We start from the raw sequence: 15,229 nt of genomic DNA, 5'->3' as shown, positions 1-15,229 counted from the left end.
GGATGGTACACTCTGCACTCAGACTCCCCCTCTCTCCTGACCAGGATGGTACATTCTTCACTCAGACTCCCCCTCTCCTCTGACCAGGATGGTACACGCTGCACTCTGGCTCCCCCTCTCTTCTGACAAGGATGGTACACTCTGCACTCAGACTCCCCCTCTCCCCTGACCAGGATGGTACACTCTGCACTCAGACTCCCCCTCTCCCCTAACCAGGATGGTACATTCTGCACTCAGGATCCCCCTCTCCTCTGACCAGGATGGTACACGCTGCACTCTGGCTCCCCCTCTCTCCTGACCAGGATGGTACACTCTGCACTCAGACTCCCCCCTCTCCCCTGACCAGGATGGTACACTCTGCACTGAGACGACTCCCCCTCTCTTCTGACTAGGATGGTACAGCTTGTGCCCCTCTGTCCGCTATGTGGAGTGCGCTTCCCTTCTGGTTATTACGGTAGGCGGTAGCCGCCGCCGTATTCCTCCGCAGCAGCGCGCACTCCGCTTCCCAGCGCTCCCGATCTTCTCTCTGCCGGGAGTGGAGTCTTCGGCTGCGGCGGAAATGGCGGAGCGCAGAGCGTTCGCCCAGAAGATCAGCAGGTACCGACGCCGTCCCGGCCTGACCTGGGAGACCGGGGATTCCCTGCCCGTGACCCCCGGCACAGGACGACCCCGGGGCTGACAGGCCCGACCGAGCCCTGCTCTCCTGACAGCCGGGGCATTGTGTGCGGGGAGGAGGGGGCGGAAATGTCCGCCAGTGACAGGAGAGACCCTCCCCGCAAAGTGTCACCCCGATATACCACCCCGAATCATACCTCACCCCGATATACCACCCCGAATTACACCTCACCCCGATATACCACCCCGAATCATACCTCACCCCGATATACCACCCCGAATCATACCTCACCCCGATATACCACCCCGAATCATACCTCACCCCGATATACCACCCCGAATCACACCTCACCCCGATATACCACCCCGAATCATACCTCACCCCGATATACCACCCCGAATCATACCTCACCCCGATATACCACCCCGAATCATACCTCACCCCGATATACCACCCCGAATCACACCTCACCCCGATATACCACCCCGAATCATACCTCACCCCGATATACCACCCCGAATTACACCTCACCCCGATATACCACCCCGAATCACACCTCACCCCGATATACCACCCCGAATCATACCTCACCCCGATATACCACCCCGAATCATACCTCACCCCGATATACCACCCCGAATCATACCTCACCCCGATATACCACCCCGAATCATACCTCACCCCGATATACCACCCCGAATCATACCTCACCCCGATATACCACCCCGAATCATACCTCACCCCGATATACCACCCCGAATCATACCTCACCCCGATATACCACCCCGAATCACACCTCACCCCGATATACCACCCCGAATCATACCTCACCCCGATATACCACCCCGAATTACACCTCACCCCGATATACCACCCCGAATCACACCTCACCCCGATATACCACCCCGAATTACACCTCACCCCGATATACCACCCCGAATCATACCTCACCCCGATATACCACCCCGAATCATACCTCACCCCGATATACCACCCCGAATCATACCTCACCCCGATATACCACCCCGAATCATACCTCACCCCGATATACCACCCCGAATCATACCTCACCCCGATATACCACCCCGAATTACACCTCACCCCGATATACCACCCCGAATTACACCTCACCCTGATATACCACCCCGAATTACTCCTCACCCCGATATACCACCCCGAATTACACCTCACCCCGATATACCACCCCGAATTACACCTCACCCCGATATACCACCCCGAATCATACCTCACCCCGATATACCACCCCGAATCATACCTCACCCCGATATACCACCCCGAATCATACCTCACCCCGATATACCACCCCGAATTACACCTCACCCCGATATACCACCCCGAATCACACCTCACCCCGATATACCACCCCGAATCATACCTCACCCCGATATACCACCCCGAATTACACCTCACCCCGATATACCACCCCGAATCACACCTCACCCCGATATACCACCCCGAATCATACCTCACCCCGATATACCACCCCGAATCATACCTCACCCCGATATACCACCCCGAATCATACCTCACCCCGATATACCACCCCGAATCATACCTCACCCCGATATACCACCCCGAATCATACCTCACCCCGATATACCACCCCGAATCATACCTCACCCCGATATACCACCCCGAATCACACCTCACCCCGATATACCACCCCGAATCACACCTCACCCCGATATACCACCCCGAATCATACCTCACCCCGATATACCACCCCGAATCATACCTCACCCCGATATACCACCCCGTATCATACCTCACCCCGATATACCACCCCGAATCATACCTCACCCCGATATACCACCCCGAATTACACCTCACCCCGATATACCACCCCGAATCATACCTCACCCCGATATACCACCCCGAATCACACCTCACCCCGATATACCACCCCGAATCATACCTCACCCCGATATACCACCCCGAATTACACCTCACCCCGATATACCACCCCGAATCACACCTCACCCCGATATACCACCCCGAATCACACCTCACCCCGATATACCACCCCGAATCACACCTCACCCCGATATACCACCCCGAATCACACCTCACCCCGATATACCACCCCGAATCACACCTCACCCCGATATACCACCCCGAATCACACCTCACCCCGATATACCACCCCGAATCACACCTCACCCCGATATACCACCCCGAATCACACCTCACCCCGATATACCACCCCGAATCACACCTCACCCCGATATACCACCCCGAATCACTCCTCACCCCGATATATCACACCTCACCCCGATATACCACCCCGAATTACACCTCACCCCGATATACCACCCCGAATTACACCTCACCGCGATGTACCACCCCGAATCACACCTCACCCCGATATACCACCCCGAATCACACCTCACCCCGATATACCACCCCGAATCACACCTCACCCCGATATACCACCCCGAATCACACCTCACCCCGATATACCACCCCGAATCACACCTCACCCCGATATACCACCCCGAATCACACCTCACCCCGATATACCACCCCGAATCACACCTCACCCCGATATACCACCCCGAATCACTCCTCACCCCGATATATCACACCTCACCCCGATATACCACCCCGAATTACACCTCACCCCGATATACCACCCCGAATTACACCTCACCCCGATATACCACCCCGAATCATACCTCACCCCGATATACCACCCCGAATCATACCTCACCCCGATATACCACCCCGAATCATACCTCACCCCGATATACCACCCCGAATCATACCTCACCCCGATATACCACCCCGAATCATACCTCACCCCGATATACCACCCCGAATCATACCTCACCCCGATATACCACCCCGAATTACACCTCACAGCGATATACCACCCCGAATCATACCTCACCCCGATATACCACTCCGAATCACACCTCACCCCGATATACCACCCCGAATCACACCTCACCCCGATATACCACCGCGAATTACACCTCACCCCGATATACCACCCCGAATTACTCCTCACCCCGAATTACTCCTCACCCCGAATTACTCCTCACCCCGAATTACTCCTCACCCCGAATTACTCCTCACCCCGAATTACGCCTCACCCCGATATACCACCCCAAATCATACCTCACCCTGATATACCACCCCAAATTACTCCTCACCCCGAATTACACCTCACCCCGATATACCACCCCGAATTACACCTCACCCCGATATACCACCCCGAATTACACCTCACCCCGATATACCACCCCGAATTACACCTCACCCCGATATACCACCGCGAATTACACCTCACCCCTATATACCACCCTGAATTACACCTCACCCCGATATACCACCCTGAATTACACCTCACCCCGATATACCACCCTGAATTACTCCTCACCCCGATATACCACCCCGAATTACTCCTCACCCCGATATACCACCCCGAATTACACCTCACCCCGATATACCACCCTGAATTACACCTCACCCCGATATACCACCCCGAATTACTCCTCACCCCGATATACCACCCCGAATTACTCCTCACCCCGAATTACTCCTCACCCCGATATACCACCCCGAATTACTCCTCACCCCGAATTACTCCTCACCCCGAATTACTCCTCACCCCGAATTACTCCTCACCCCGAATTACTCCTCACCCCGATATACCACCCCGAATCATACCTCACCCCGATATACCACCACGAATTACACCTCACCCCGATATACTACCCCGAATCACACCTCACCCCGATATACCACCCCGAATTACTCCTCACCCCGAATTACTCCTCACCCCGAATTACTCCTCACCCCGATATACCACCCTGAATTACACCTCACCCCGATATACCACCCCAAATCATACCTCACCCCGAATTACACCTCACCCTGATATAACACCCCAAATCATACCTCACCCCGATATACCACCCCGAATTACACCTCACCCTGATATACCACCCCAAATCATACCTCACCCCCATATACCACCCCGAATTACACCTCACCCCCATATACCACCCCGAATTACACCTCACCCCGAATTACACCTCACCCCGATATACCACCCCGAATTACACCTCACCCCGATATATCACCCCGAATTACACCTCACCCCGATATAACATCCCGAATTACACCTCACCCCGATATAACATCCCGAATTACACCTCACCCCGATATACCACCCCGAATTACACCTCACCCCGATATACCACCCCGAATTATACCTCACCCCGATATACCGCCCCGAATTATACCTCACCCCGATATACCACCCCGAATTATACCTCACCCCGATATACCTCCCCGAATCATACCTCACCCCGATATACCACCCCGAATCATACCTCACCCCGATATACCACCCCGAATCATACCTCACCCCGATATACCACCCCAAATTACATCTCACCCCGATATACCACCCCAAATTACACCTCACCCCGATATATCACCCCAAATTACACCTCACCCCGATATACCACCCGAATTACACCTCACCCCGATATACCTCACCCCGAATTATACCTCAGGCTCACCCCGATATACCACCCCAGATCATACCTCACCCCGATATACCACCCCGAATTACTCCTCACCCCGTTATACCACCACAGATCATATCACCCCGAATTATAACTCGCCCCGATATACCACCCCAGATCATACCTCACCCCGAATTACACCTCACTTTGATATACCACCGCATTCCATCCTAATCATCAGCCTTGGACCCTGCGGTCACTCCCCGCTCATGGTCACCTCTGGTACCCCTGCTCTAAAAATCCATCACCCCATAACATCAGGCGTCTCCGTCCTAAAGAGTACCGCACCCCAATAATCAGCCCAGACCCCCAAATCCCCCGAGTGTTCTCTGCACGGCTGATTATTGGGGGAGACGGTGCGGGGCGCTTTCTGTTAACAAATATCCAGGTCTGTGCGGACGGTCAGTGTAAGGCAGCGCTGCCGTCTGTGGAACGCTGGAGATTCCGCATGTGATCACTGAACTGGACAGAGTCACCGCGTCCTATATATTGTGCGTCTCCGCAAGATACAGTGTCTACAAGTAGTATTCAACCCCCTGCAGATTTAGCAGGTTTACACATTCGGAATTAACTTGGCATTGTGACATTTGGACTGTAGATCAGCCTGGAAGTGTGAAATGCACTGCAGCAAAAAAGAATGTTATTTCTTTGTTTAATTTTTTTTTGAAATTGTGAAAAGTTTATTCAGAGGGTCATTTATTATTGAACCCCTCAAACCACCAGAATTCTGTTTGGTTCCCCTAAAGTATTAAGAAGTATTTCAGGCACAAAGAACAATGAGCTTCACATGTTTGGATTAATTATCTCTTTTTCCAGACTTTTCTGTCTATTTAAGACCCTCCCCAAACTTGTGAACAGCACTCATACATGGTCAACATGGGAAAGACAAAGGAGCATTCCAAGGCCATCAGAGACAAGATCGTGGAGGGTCACAAGGCTGGCAAGGGGTACAAAACCCTTTCCAAGGAGTTGGGCCTACCTGTCTCCACTGTTGGGAGCATCATCCGGAAGTGGAAGGCTTATGGAACTACTATTAGCCTTCCACAGCCTGGACAGCCTTTGAAAGTTTCCTCCCGTGCCGAGGCCAGGCTTGTCCGAAGAGTCAAGGCTAACCCAAGGACAACAAGGAAGGAGCTCCGGGAAGATCTCATGGCAGTGGGGACATTGGTTTCAGTCAATACCATAAGTAACGTACTCCACCGCAATGGTCTCCGTTCCAGACGAGCCCGTAAGGTACCTTTACTTTCAAAGCGTCATGTCAAGGCTCGTCTACAATTTGCTCATGATCACTTGGAGGACTCTGAGACAGACTGGTTCAAGGTTCTCTGGTCTGATGAGACCAAGATCGAGATCTTTGGTGCCAACCACACACGTGACGTTTGGAGACTGGATGGCACTGCATACGACCCCAAGAATACCATCCCTACAGTCAAGCATGGTGGTGGCAGCATCATGCTGTGGGGCTGTTTCTCAGCCAAGGGGCCTGGCCATCTGGTCCGCATCCATGGGAAGATGGATAGCACGGCCTACCTGGAGATTTTGGCCAAGAACCTCCGCTCCTCCATCAAGGATCTTAAGATGGGTCGTCATTTCATCTTCCAACAAGACAACGACCCAAAGCACACAGCCAAGAAAAAAAAGGCCTGGTTCAAGAGGCAAAAAATCAAGGTGTTGGAGTGGCCTAGTCAGTCTCCTGACCTTAACCCAATTGAAAACTTGTGGAAGGAGCTCAAGATTAAAGTCCACATGAGACACCCAAAGAACCTAGATAACTTGGAGAAGATCTGCATGGAGGAGTGGGCCAAGATAACTCCAGAGACCTGTGCCGGCCTGATCAGGTCTTATAAAAGACGATTATTAGCTGCAATTGCAAACAAGGGTTATTCCACAAAATATTAAACCTAGGGGTTGAATAATAATTGACCCACACTTTTATGTTTAAAATTTATTAAAATTTAACTGAGCAACATAACTTTTTGGTTTGTAAGATTTATGCATCTGTTAATAAATCCTGCTCTTGTGTGAAGTTTGAAGGCTCTAACTTATTTGCATCTTATCAAACCTGCTAAATCTGCAGGGGGTTAAATACTACTTGTAGGCACTGTACATAGACATGCTGCGGTATAGAAAGAGGCGCCGCATGTGCGTATACGAGGGAAGCAGCAGGCGTCGAAGCACACATGGTGGAGATGGGATTTCACTGTGCTGTAACATCTGGCCACTGCGGGCTGGACGCTACAGAAGTGTAAAGCATCGACCCCACAGCGTTTCCTGACCGTGGGAACAAATCTAATAATCAGAGGGTGAAAGACTCCAACCACAGCACTCTATTGTTCTCTGATATATACCCCTCATCCCACCCATCTATCTGTAATGTATGTACACAGTGACTGCACCAGCAGAATAGTGAGTGCAGCTCTGGGGTATAATACAGGATGTAACTCAGGATCAGTAATGTAATGTATGTACACAGCGACTGCACCAGCAGAATAGTGAGAGCAGCTCTGGGGTATAATACAGGATGTAACTCAGGATTAGTAATGTAATGTTTGTACTCAGTGACTGCACCAGCAGAATAGAGAGTGCAGCTCTGGGGTATTATACAGGTTGTAACTCAGGATCAGTAATGTAATGTATGTACACAGTGACTGCACCAGAATAGTGAGTGCAGCTCTGGGGTATAATACAGGATGTAACTCAGGATCAGTAATATAATGTATGTACACAGTGACTGCACCAGCAGAATAGTGAGTGCTGCTCTGGGGTGTAATACAGGATGTAACTCAGGATCAGTAATGTATGTACACAGTGACTGCACCAGCAGAATAGTGAGCGCAGCTCTGGGGTATAATACAGGTTGTAACTCCGGATCAGTAATGTAATGTATGTAGACAGTGACTGCACCAGCAGAATAGTGAGTGCAGCTCTGGGGTATAATACAGGTTGTAACTCAGGATCAGTAATGTATGTACACAGTGACTGCACCAGAATAGTGAGTGCAGCTCTGGGGTATAATACAGGATGTAACTCAGGATCAGTAATATAATGTATGTACACAGTGACTGCACCAGCAGAATAGTGAGTGCAGCTCTGGGGTATAGTACAGGATGTAGCTCACTATTTGCAGATTACGGCCTCGGTGCTGTCGCTCCTGTATGACAGATGATTGCACATTTCCTCCTGCGCTGACTATTATCAGGTGATGTGTTTCTTCCTTCATTCCTAGCTCATTACTCAGAGCGGCTGGTGGGATGGGGGAATATCTGTGGCCTCTCGCACAGTTTTAGTGATTTCTGTGCTGTCCGCCCCTCTGTTAGTTCTTTCCTCTGTTAGTTGTTTCCTCCGTTCTCTGATTATATTTTGGGGTAACGGTCAGACCCCGGTATTAGGGAATGTGCGGCACCAGATCTCTCTGAGCAGATGCCGTGTATTGGGGGCTCCCTGTGTCCGGCGGCCCCCCGCACCTCTGGATCTTGCGATGTGAGGGAGAATGACGACACTTGTAAAGCCGCCACCTCCATTGTTCTTGTAGTAATTTTCTATTAAGCGCTGATGGGGCGGACGCGATCGGTCAGTCGGGCGTGACGGCGTCTCGTTTGTGCCCCACATTATTTTGTGTTTTGATATTAATATTATTTGGCTTTGCAGGATTCAGGATTTTCTCTTCCTGTTCTCCGTTGCTGATATTTTTCTAGATACTTTTATAGAATCTTTTTCTGATACTTTTTCCAAGGTGCTCTTTGTTACAATGTATCATACAGTTATTTTAAGGGTTCTGCTTCTCTGCTCCGATGCCCGAGGCCGTGCTCACACTGGGATTTCTGGGGAGACTTTTGGGGTAGAAATTCTGCAAAAAAAGCTTCCAGTCCCGTTTAAGAGAAGTTTCCCCTTCATTTTACCAGGAATCTGCACCAGAAGGCTGAATACAGGGTCTGACACGGACTTAGGGGTCTGACGCTCCTCCTTGAATTTTGCCTCCTTTGTTCTGTGAGAGTCCATTCACTTACCTGTCTCCCATGGTCTCGGTAAGGAGAACCAGTCCTCCAGTCCTTCCCAATATAGGAGAAGTAATAAAAAAATCACTTTAAATGAATATATATAATATAATTTTTTTTCTTTTTGGGGAAAATTCTTTTCACTTAGCGTTTAAAATGAATTTTATTTTTAATGATTTCCAGTTTTTATTTCTATTGTCCTGAAAGATAAACAGACCCTTCTATAAATCTTACAGGGTCTGTCATTCTTTATGTTAAAAATGTAAACAACCCCTCCGGCCGAACCCCAACCATTCTTTTGCATTTGCACGGTGGCTCAGTGGTTAGCAGCGCTGTGGGGTCTTGGGTTCGAATCCCACCAAGGACAACAACTGCAAGGAGTTTGTATGTTCTCCCCGTGTTTGCGTGAGTTTCCTCCGGGTTCTCCGGTTTCCTCCCACATTCCAAAGACATACTGACAGGGAATTTAGATAGTGAGCCCCAATGGGGACAGTGATGATAATGTGTGCAAACTGTAAAGCGCTGCGGAATATGTTAGCGCTATATAAAAATAAAGATTATTATTATTACTTCCCATATCCCCCATTTGTCTTCTCTCTTCCGGCGGAGACTTCCCGTGACTAATGCAGCCATTTGCCAATGACGTTCCATCCATGCTCCTAGCTGTCATTGAATGCATAGAATGTCATTTCTGCAGACAATCGGTAGGCGCTGCAGACAATCCGTGATGATTTCTACTGAGAGAGGAAGTGAGCGGTCGGACTTCTTGCTTCCTCTTCTACCACCATTCTTTGTTAAAGAAGAAAAAAACAGAGCAGCCTTGTAAGGTGCAGGCTCAGTTCTTGAGGCCGCCTTACCTGCCCGCACCTGACATGTACCATTTATGTACTGCGAGAAATTGCATAAAATATTTTTTCTGATTTTGGAAACCCCCTTTAAGCTTTGCACTTCTTCTTTCACTTTGTGAGCGGCGAGTCAGAATATGTGGAGGTTTTTTTTTAATTCCAAATATACAGTATATTTATATATTATATATTTTACACATCCTGTTTACTGTGGCCGATCCCTGTTTATCCACAATTTATATGTGCCCAGGCCGCAAAGCCGAGCAGCCTGTGCGCTTAGGGCTGCATGTAATCTTCCGTCATAGACTCCTTTTACATGTGCTGCAGCGGTCTGAACTGGTTGGTCACCACTTCTACAAACTGTGCATAAATCAGTCGTAGCAGGCAAATGTAAGAAACTATGTAATGTATCTTATCAGAGAATTCCGCTTTTTTTCTTCACTTATGTGCCACTTCTTATTCTTCTGCTTATTGAAATCACCATGCACTCTGGGGAAACGGCTAAAATCTAAAAAAAATAATGCCAGCTCACTGAGAGATCAGATTAAAGCTGCTTATTGAAGGGTGAGGAGCAGAGAGGGAGAGTGACAGATCTGCTGCTTTCTAGTAAGTGTTTATCTCACCCTGGAGCTGGATTCATTGCTCAGTACTGTTTAATGTCCTCTCTGCTGCTTCTGTACATAGGCTACATAGTCAGAAGAGCAGGAATCCCTCATGTCTCTGTGTGCTGTGTATGGGAGACATCCTAGCCGCTCGTCTCCACCTACTAGCTTCAAGACAACTGAGGATTACAGGGGGAGAGCCAGCAAAGGGGTAAATTAAGGATCCAATCCTATAAAGCAGGGTTCCCCAACTCCAGTCCTCAAGGCCCACGCACCAACGGGTCATGTTTTCAGGATTTCCTTAGTATTGCTCAGGTGATAATTGCATCACCTGTACAATAGAAAGGGAAATCCTGAAAGCATGACCCGTTGGTGCGTGGGCCTTGAGGACTGGAGTTGGGGAACCCTGCTATAACGGCCAGAAATAGTGTTATCAGACCTCTACAATATTTGTCATTTTTCATGCAGCTGCATCATTTGGATCATTTTGATATTTAAGCCTCACCCATGGGAGAACGTCCAAACAGTCCAGGAATATCCCCAAAACGACAACTTTTGTGGTCCCTGATGTGCAGTTTGCATCTTGCTCCTGGTTTCACACTTGTTACATGTGATGTAATTAAGGTCCTGGATTTTGCTGCCTTCACTAGCGCTCATGTATCAGCACAGCTTCATTCCTGGATTGATTTCCTCTTCTACATCTCTTAAAGCAGGGGTGGGGAATCTTTTTTTTTTTTCGGCCAAGGGCCATTTGGATATTTATACCATCCTTCGGGGGCTGTAAAAACTCCGCCCACAAAGCACATCCTGACTCTGGTCCCATGACTTCATCTTTCATTGCATGCCCTTCAATGTTCAGTAGTGAACGCTGCGTGTGTGCGCTAACAGAGCAAGAAGAAACTAATGAGCTTGTGGCAAACAATACAGCTCCCAGCCCAAGAATGCAGTCCCTGAGAATCTGCTCGGGGGCCTGATAAAAGGTCATCGAGGGCCGTAAATGGCCCTGGGGCCTGAGGTTTCCCCACCCCTGTCTTAAAGGATCCCCCACACCAGTCTGCCATCGATGTTCTGCATTCTCTTTACACACATACAAAAGCTGTGTGGTCGCCGCCACCTCGCCTTTCAGATCTGTTTTGGGCACTTTCGTCTCTATCAGCAGCCTAATGAGCTGCCCTTTCTAAAAGCTCAGGCGCTTTCTCCCCTCTCCACACTTTGATCTCTGTATGGGATTGCCATCTTTTTTTTTTTTTTTTTTCTTTCTTTTTTATTCCGGGCAATTTATCCAACAAGCCATCATTTTTTTTTTTTTTTACAGAAGCATTGGAAAATCATAGAAATATAGGTGATTTATGTGTAAAGCTTAGGTTTCTGATATGAAGACATTGGTAGTCGTTGCATTTACTGTGCATCATTTTTTTTTTAATGGATTGTTCGGTAATTGTAGATAGTTGTCCAACCTGTCTGTATACAACCTCTCCTCCCTCACTGCTGCTATCTCTAACACCAAGAGAAAAAAAGGGGGGAAATCCAGTAGTCAGGAGCAGCGAGCGGTCATATCCGTGTCAGAAGCAGCCGGACAGCCAGCTGGGTGAAGATGCTGCACAGACTCTACAACAGCAGAAGTATCCATAGCCTTAACTGACATAAGATGAGGGCCAGACAGTACAATGCCCACAGATTAGGTACAAGTCTAGTATTCGGACCTCCTGTGTGGGACCAGGTGCCTACGATCAGTTATCTGCCTTGTTCTCCAGAGCTGCACTTCCTATCACTTTTGTAGGATCTGTCGTAGACACCTTTTGCAGGGTTAGTCTTCTAGGTCCCATGATCCGGTATGGCCTCTTCTAACTAGAGATCCTCTCATTTATTGCTGTACTGCCTCTTTAAGTGGATCCCTTCTGACCTCATCATTTTGTGTTATCGCCTTCTTATTTCTATCAGACGTCGTTTTTCTTTTTATATGTTAATATTTTTTTTTGTAAATCTGTAACCCCAGGTCGTCCGTCGGAGCCATCAGTCACCGCCGCACAGTGATCTATTGGCTTTTTCTTTTTTTTTTTTGCAGCGGCTGCCGAGATATTTTGAACGCGGAGCCCGGATGGCCGGTGGGCATGTTCTGCCCTTCTCTGCCTACGGTTTTTATGAATTTCAGAAAGTCGCTATTAATATTAATCTGTTAATGTATAAATATCCGACACCGAGATTTAGATTGGAGGTAATTGCTTGGTGTAAGAGTAAAGAGGCTTAAAGGGCCAGTACGCTCCCTGTGTCCGGCTCCGTTCCCACCTTTTGTCGTGGTTTCCATTTCTTACGGATACATTTAGTAAAAATCCTCCATGATATCTCTTCCTACTGACCTCTGCATACACGTGCACGCTCAACTCAGCCGAGCATCCATGGATGCTATCTAGGGAAGTCTGACACATCTGAGAGCAGAAGGATTGGGCATATTGATATCTAGCTGCCTGATCCTTTTTTTTTTTTTTTCTTTTTCTCCAACAGGGAGAGTATACACATTACACATTAGACGGTTGTCCCCTTAAAATCATTGAATTCTCCCAATATTTGTGTCCAACTTTTACCAATGTCCAACATTTTTAAACTGTCAATCAAAGCTGCAAAAAAAGTCAGCTCTTCTGGCATTTTTTTTTTTTTTTTTTAAATATCTGTATTTTTTTACTTAAAAACATTGTTAAAATAGGTTTTAATTAAACATGTTGCACTTTTTGTCTTCTACACCCTTTGCGATGCAGAATGAGTGGACTGTGAATCCATCAGCGAGCTCGTCTGAGATCTGCGAGCTTTTTTCTCTTTTCTTTTGAATGTTCTTCTAAGCTGATTTATAACCACATCATAATAGAACGAGAAGATGCATCAGGAGGAGAGAGATGAGGGTCCCAATGTTATCTGCTATGCACCATTGTACATAGAGGCTGTAGAAACCAAAACCATCTTAAATTTATAGGAAAATTATAGCAAAAATTTATTTTTATCCGAAAATACATTTATTTCATTAAAAATAACTTCCCCGATGTTTGCAGCCTTTAATATAATTTTTTTTTTTCCAGGACGGTGGCCGCAGAGGTCCGCAAACAAATCTCAGGTCAGTACGGCTCCCCGCAGCTCCACAAGAACCTGAGCGTCGGGGGATCGCACCATGCCTCGGTGAGTTCAGCATTTGCTCTCTGGTGTCACGACGCTCTCTGGTCACTGCGAGGTATAACTTTACTGTCGTTTTTTTTGGGGGGGTTCTCTTACCATTCAGATCCCTCTTACCGAAGTGGTCGACCCTGTGGATTTTGAAGAATATCTGACCAGTCATCCTATGGTGGCGGACTCCGGCCCTTTAAGAGATCTGTACGAGTTCCCTACCGATGACGTGGAGGTCGTCTACATGCCGAGGGAATGCCGGACGGTGGCGTCGTCCGTGCCGGAGGAGAGGTAATTCTTGTTTTTACCGATTGATCACTGATCAATTGATTGATCAATTGGTCATAAGTGAATTTTTTTTTTTTTTTCTTAAAGTGACATGGACTCGCACGTGAAGGATTGTATACGGAGCTACACCGAGGACTGGGCCCTCGTCAATAGGAAGTGAGTGATGATGATCCTCCCCATGGCACAGTACAACCCAGCTCTTGGTTTATGCTTTATAAAAAAACAATATGGAGCAGCGCTACAGTGTAAAGCTTGGGGGAGAGATACTGTAGGAAATTAAGCTTCTGATGTCTTTGTTTGCGACAGATACCACAAGCTGGGCACAGGCTTCAACCCCAACACCTTAGACAAGCAGAAGGAGAGACAGAGGGGGCTTCCTAAGCAGGTCTTCGAGTCAGATGACGCCCCGGAGAGCAGCAGTTACCAGGATGAACAGGTGCGGAGTTGTCAGGTTTCTTTCGTCTTTGTCTTTTTTACATCCACGTACTTCACTAAACTTTAGAAAACTTTATAAACTGTGTAGAAGAGGATAAAAAAAATAGGTGGGAGTCACGCTGCCGAAATATTGAACCTCAATTTATATAACGACTACTTTATTTTTTATTTAACTTTTATTTTTATTTGTTTTTTTTCCTTAGAAAATTGGCCCTTAGTCCAGAAAAGTGTAGAAACAACAATGACGAATTAACTTGCTCTTTATTTGAGACTTTTGCATTTGCCTCTTATTCTCTCAAAGTTTTGCAACACTTTCTCAATTTTTTTTTTTTTTTTTTTTTTAAGTTTTTCATTTTAACTTTTGCTTATCTCGATATTCAATACAGATTCAGGAAAAGAGACATTCTAAAAATAAATAAAAAGAATTTAAAAAGTATTGCAAAACTTCGAGAGAAGAGAGGCAAAAGAAAACGCTTTTCATTTTGGGCAAAATTCATTAACCTCTTTTGAGGAATTTGGAACAACCAAATATTACCAGGTAAAAGTCACGTAAAAAACCTAATTCTAGATGTCCTCTACATGGGAGAAAAAAAGTTTAATAAAAATGAAAATTGGTAAAATGAATGTAATAATTCTGCTTCATGAAAGCTCCAATGCGTAATGTACCCGTTTGTTATTACCCAGCGTCTGTCAGGGAAGGTGCCGGTTGCAGGATACGGCCACATCTGGCCCTAACAGC

General features: G+C 47.6%; 1 protein-coding gene across 14 annotated transcripts in view; it reads left to right on the top strand.

Annotated features, from left to right (window-relative positions):
* Positions 1-275: 275 nt before the first annotated feature.
* The window catches only part of DOCK7 (dedicator of cytokinesis 7), a 109,295-nt gene continuing 94,341 nt past the window's right edge, over positions 276-15,229 (top strand). For 2 of the 14 annotated variants that reach the window (XM_073544646.1, XM_073544652.1), the window contains exons 1-5: positions 277-597; positions 13,686-13,782; positions 13,883-14,058; positions 14,143-14,211; positions 14,362-14,491. In XM_073544646.1, coding sequence (XP_073400747.1) covers positions 560-597; positions 13,686-13,782; positions 13,883-14,058; positions 14,143-14,211; positions 14,362-14,491 — 510 coding nt within the window. In that variant the 5' untranslated portion in view covers positions 277-559. Of the gene's footprint in view, positions 598-13,685; positions 13,783-13,882; positions 14,059-14,142; positions 14,212-14,361; positions 14,492-15,229 lie in introns of all 14 variants that reach the window. The other 12 variants (XM_073544641.1, XM_073544639.1, XM_073544653.1 and 9 more) reach the window with 7 other exon arrangements.

The sequence above is a fragment of the Dendrobates tinctorius genome, unplaced genomic scaffold, assembly GCF_039654945.1.
Source record: "Dendrobates tinctorius isolate UK_male_01 unplaced genomic scaffold, ASM3965494v1 ptg000138l, whole genome shotgun sequence".
Lineage (NCBI taxonomy): Eukaryota > Metazoa > Chordata > Amphibia > Anura > Dendrobatidae > Dendrobates > Dendrobates tinctorius.
The sequence above is the reverse complement of the archived record's forward strand: the minus strand, read 5'-3'. Positions and strand labels throughout refer to the sequence as shown.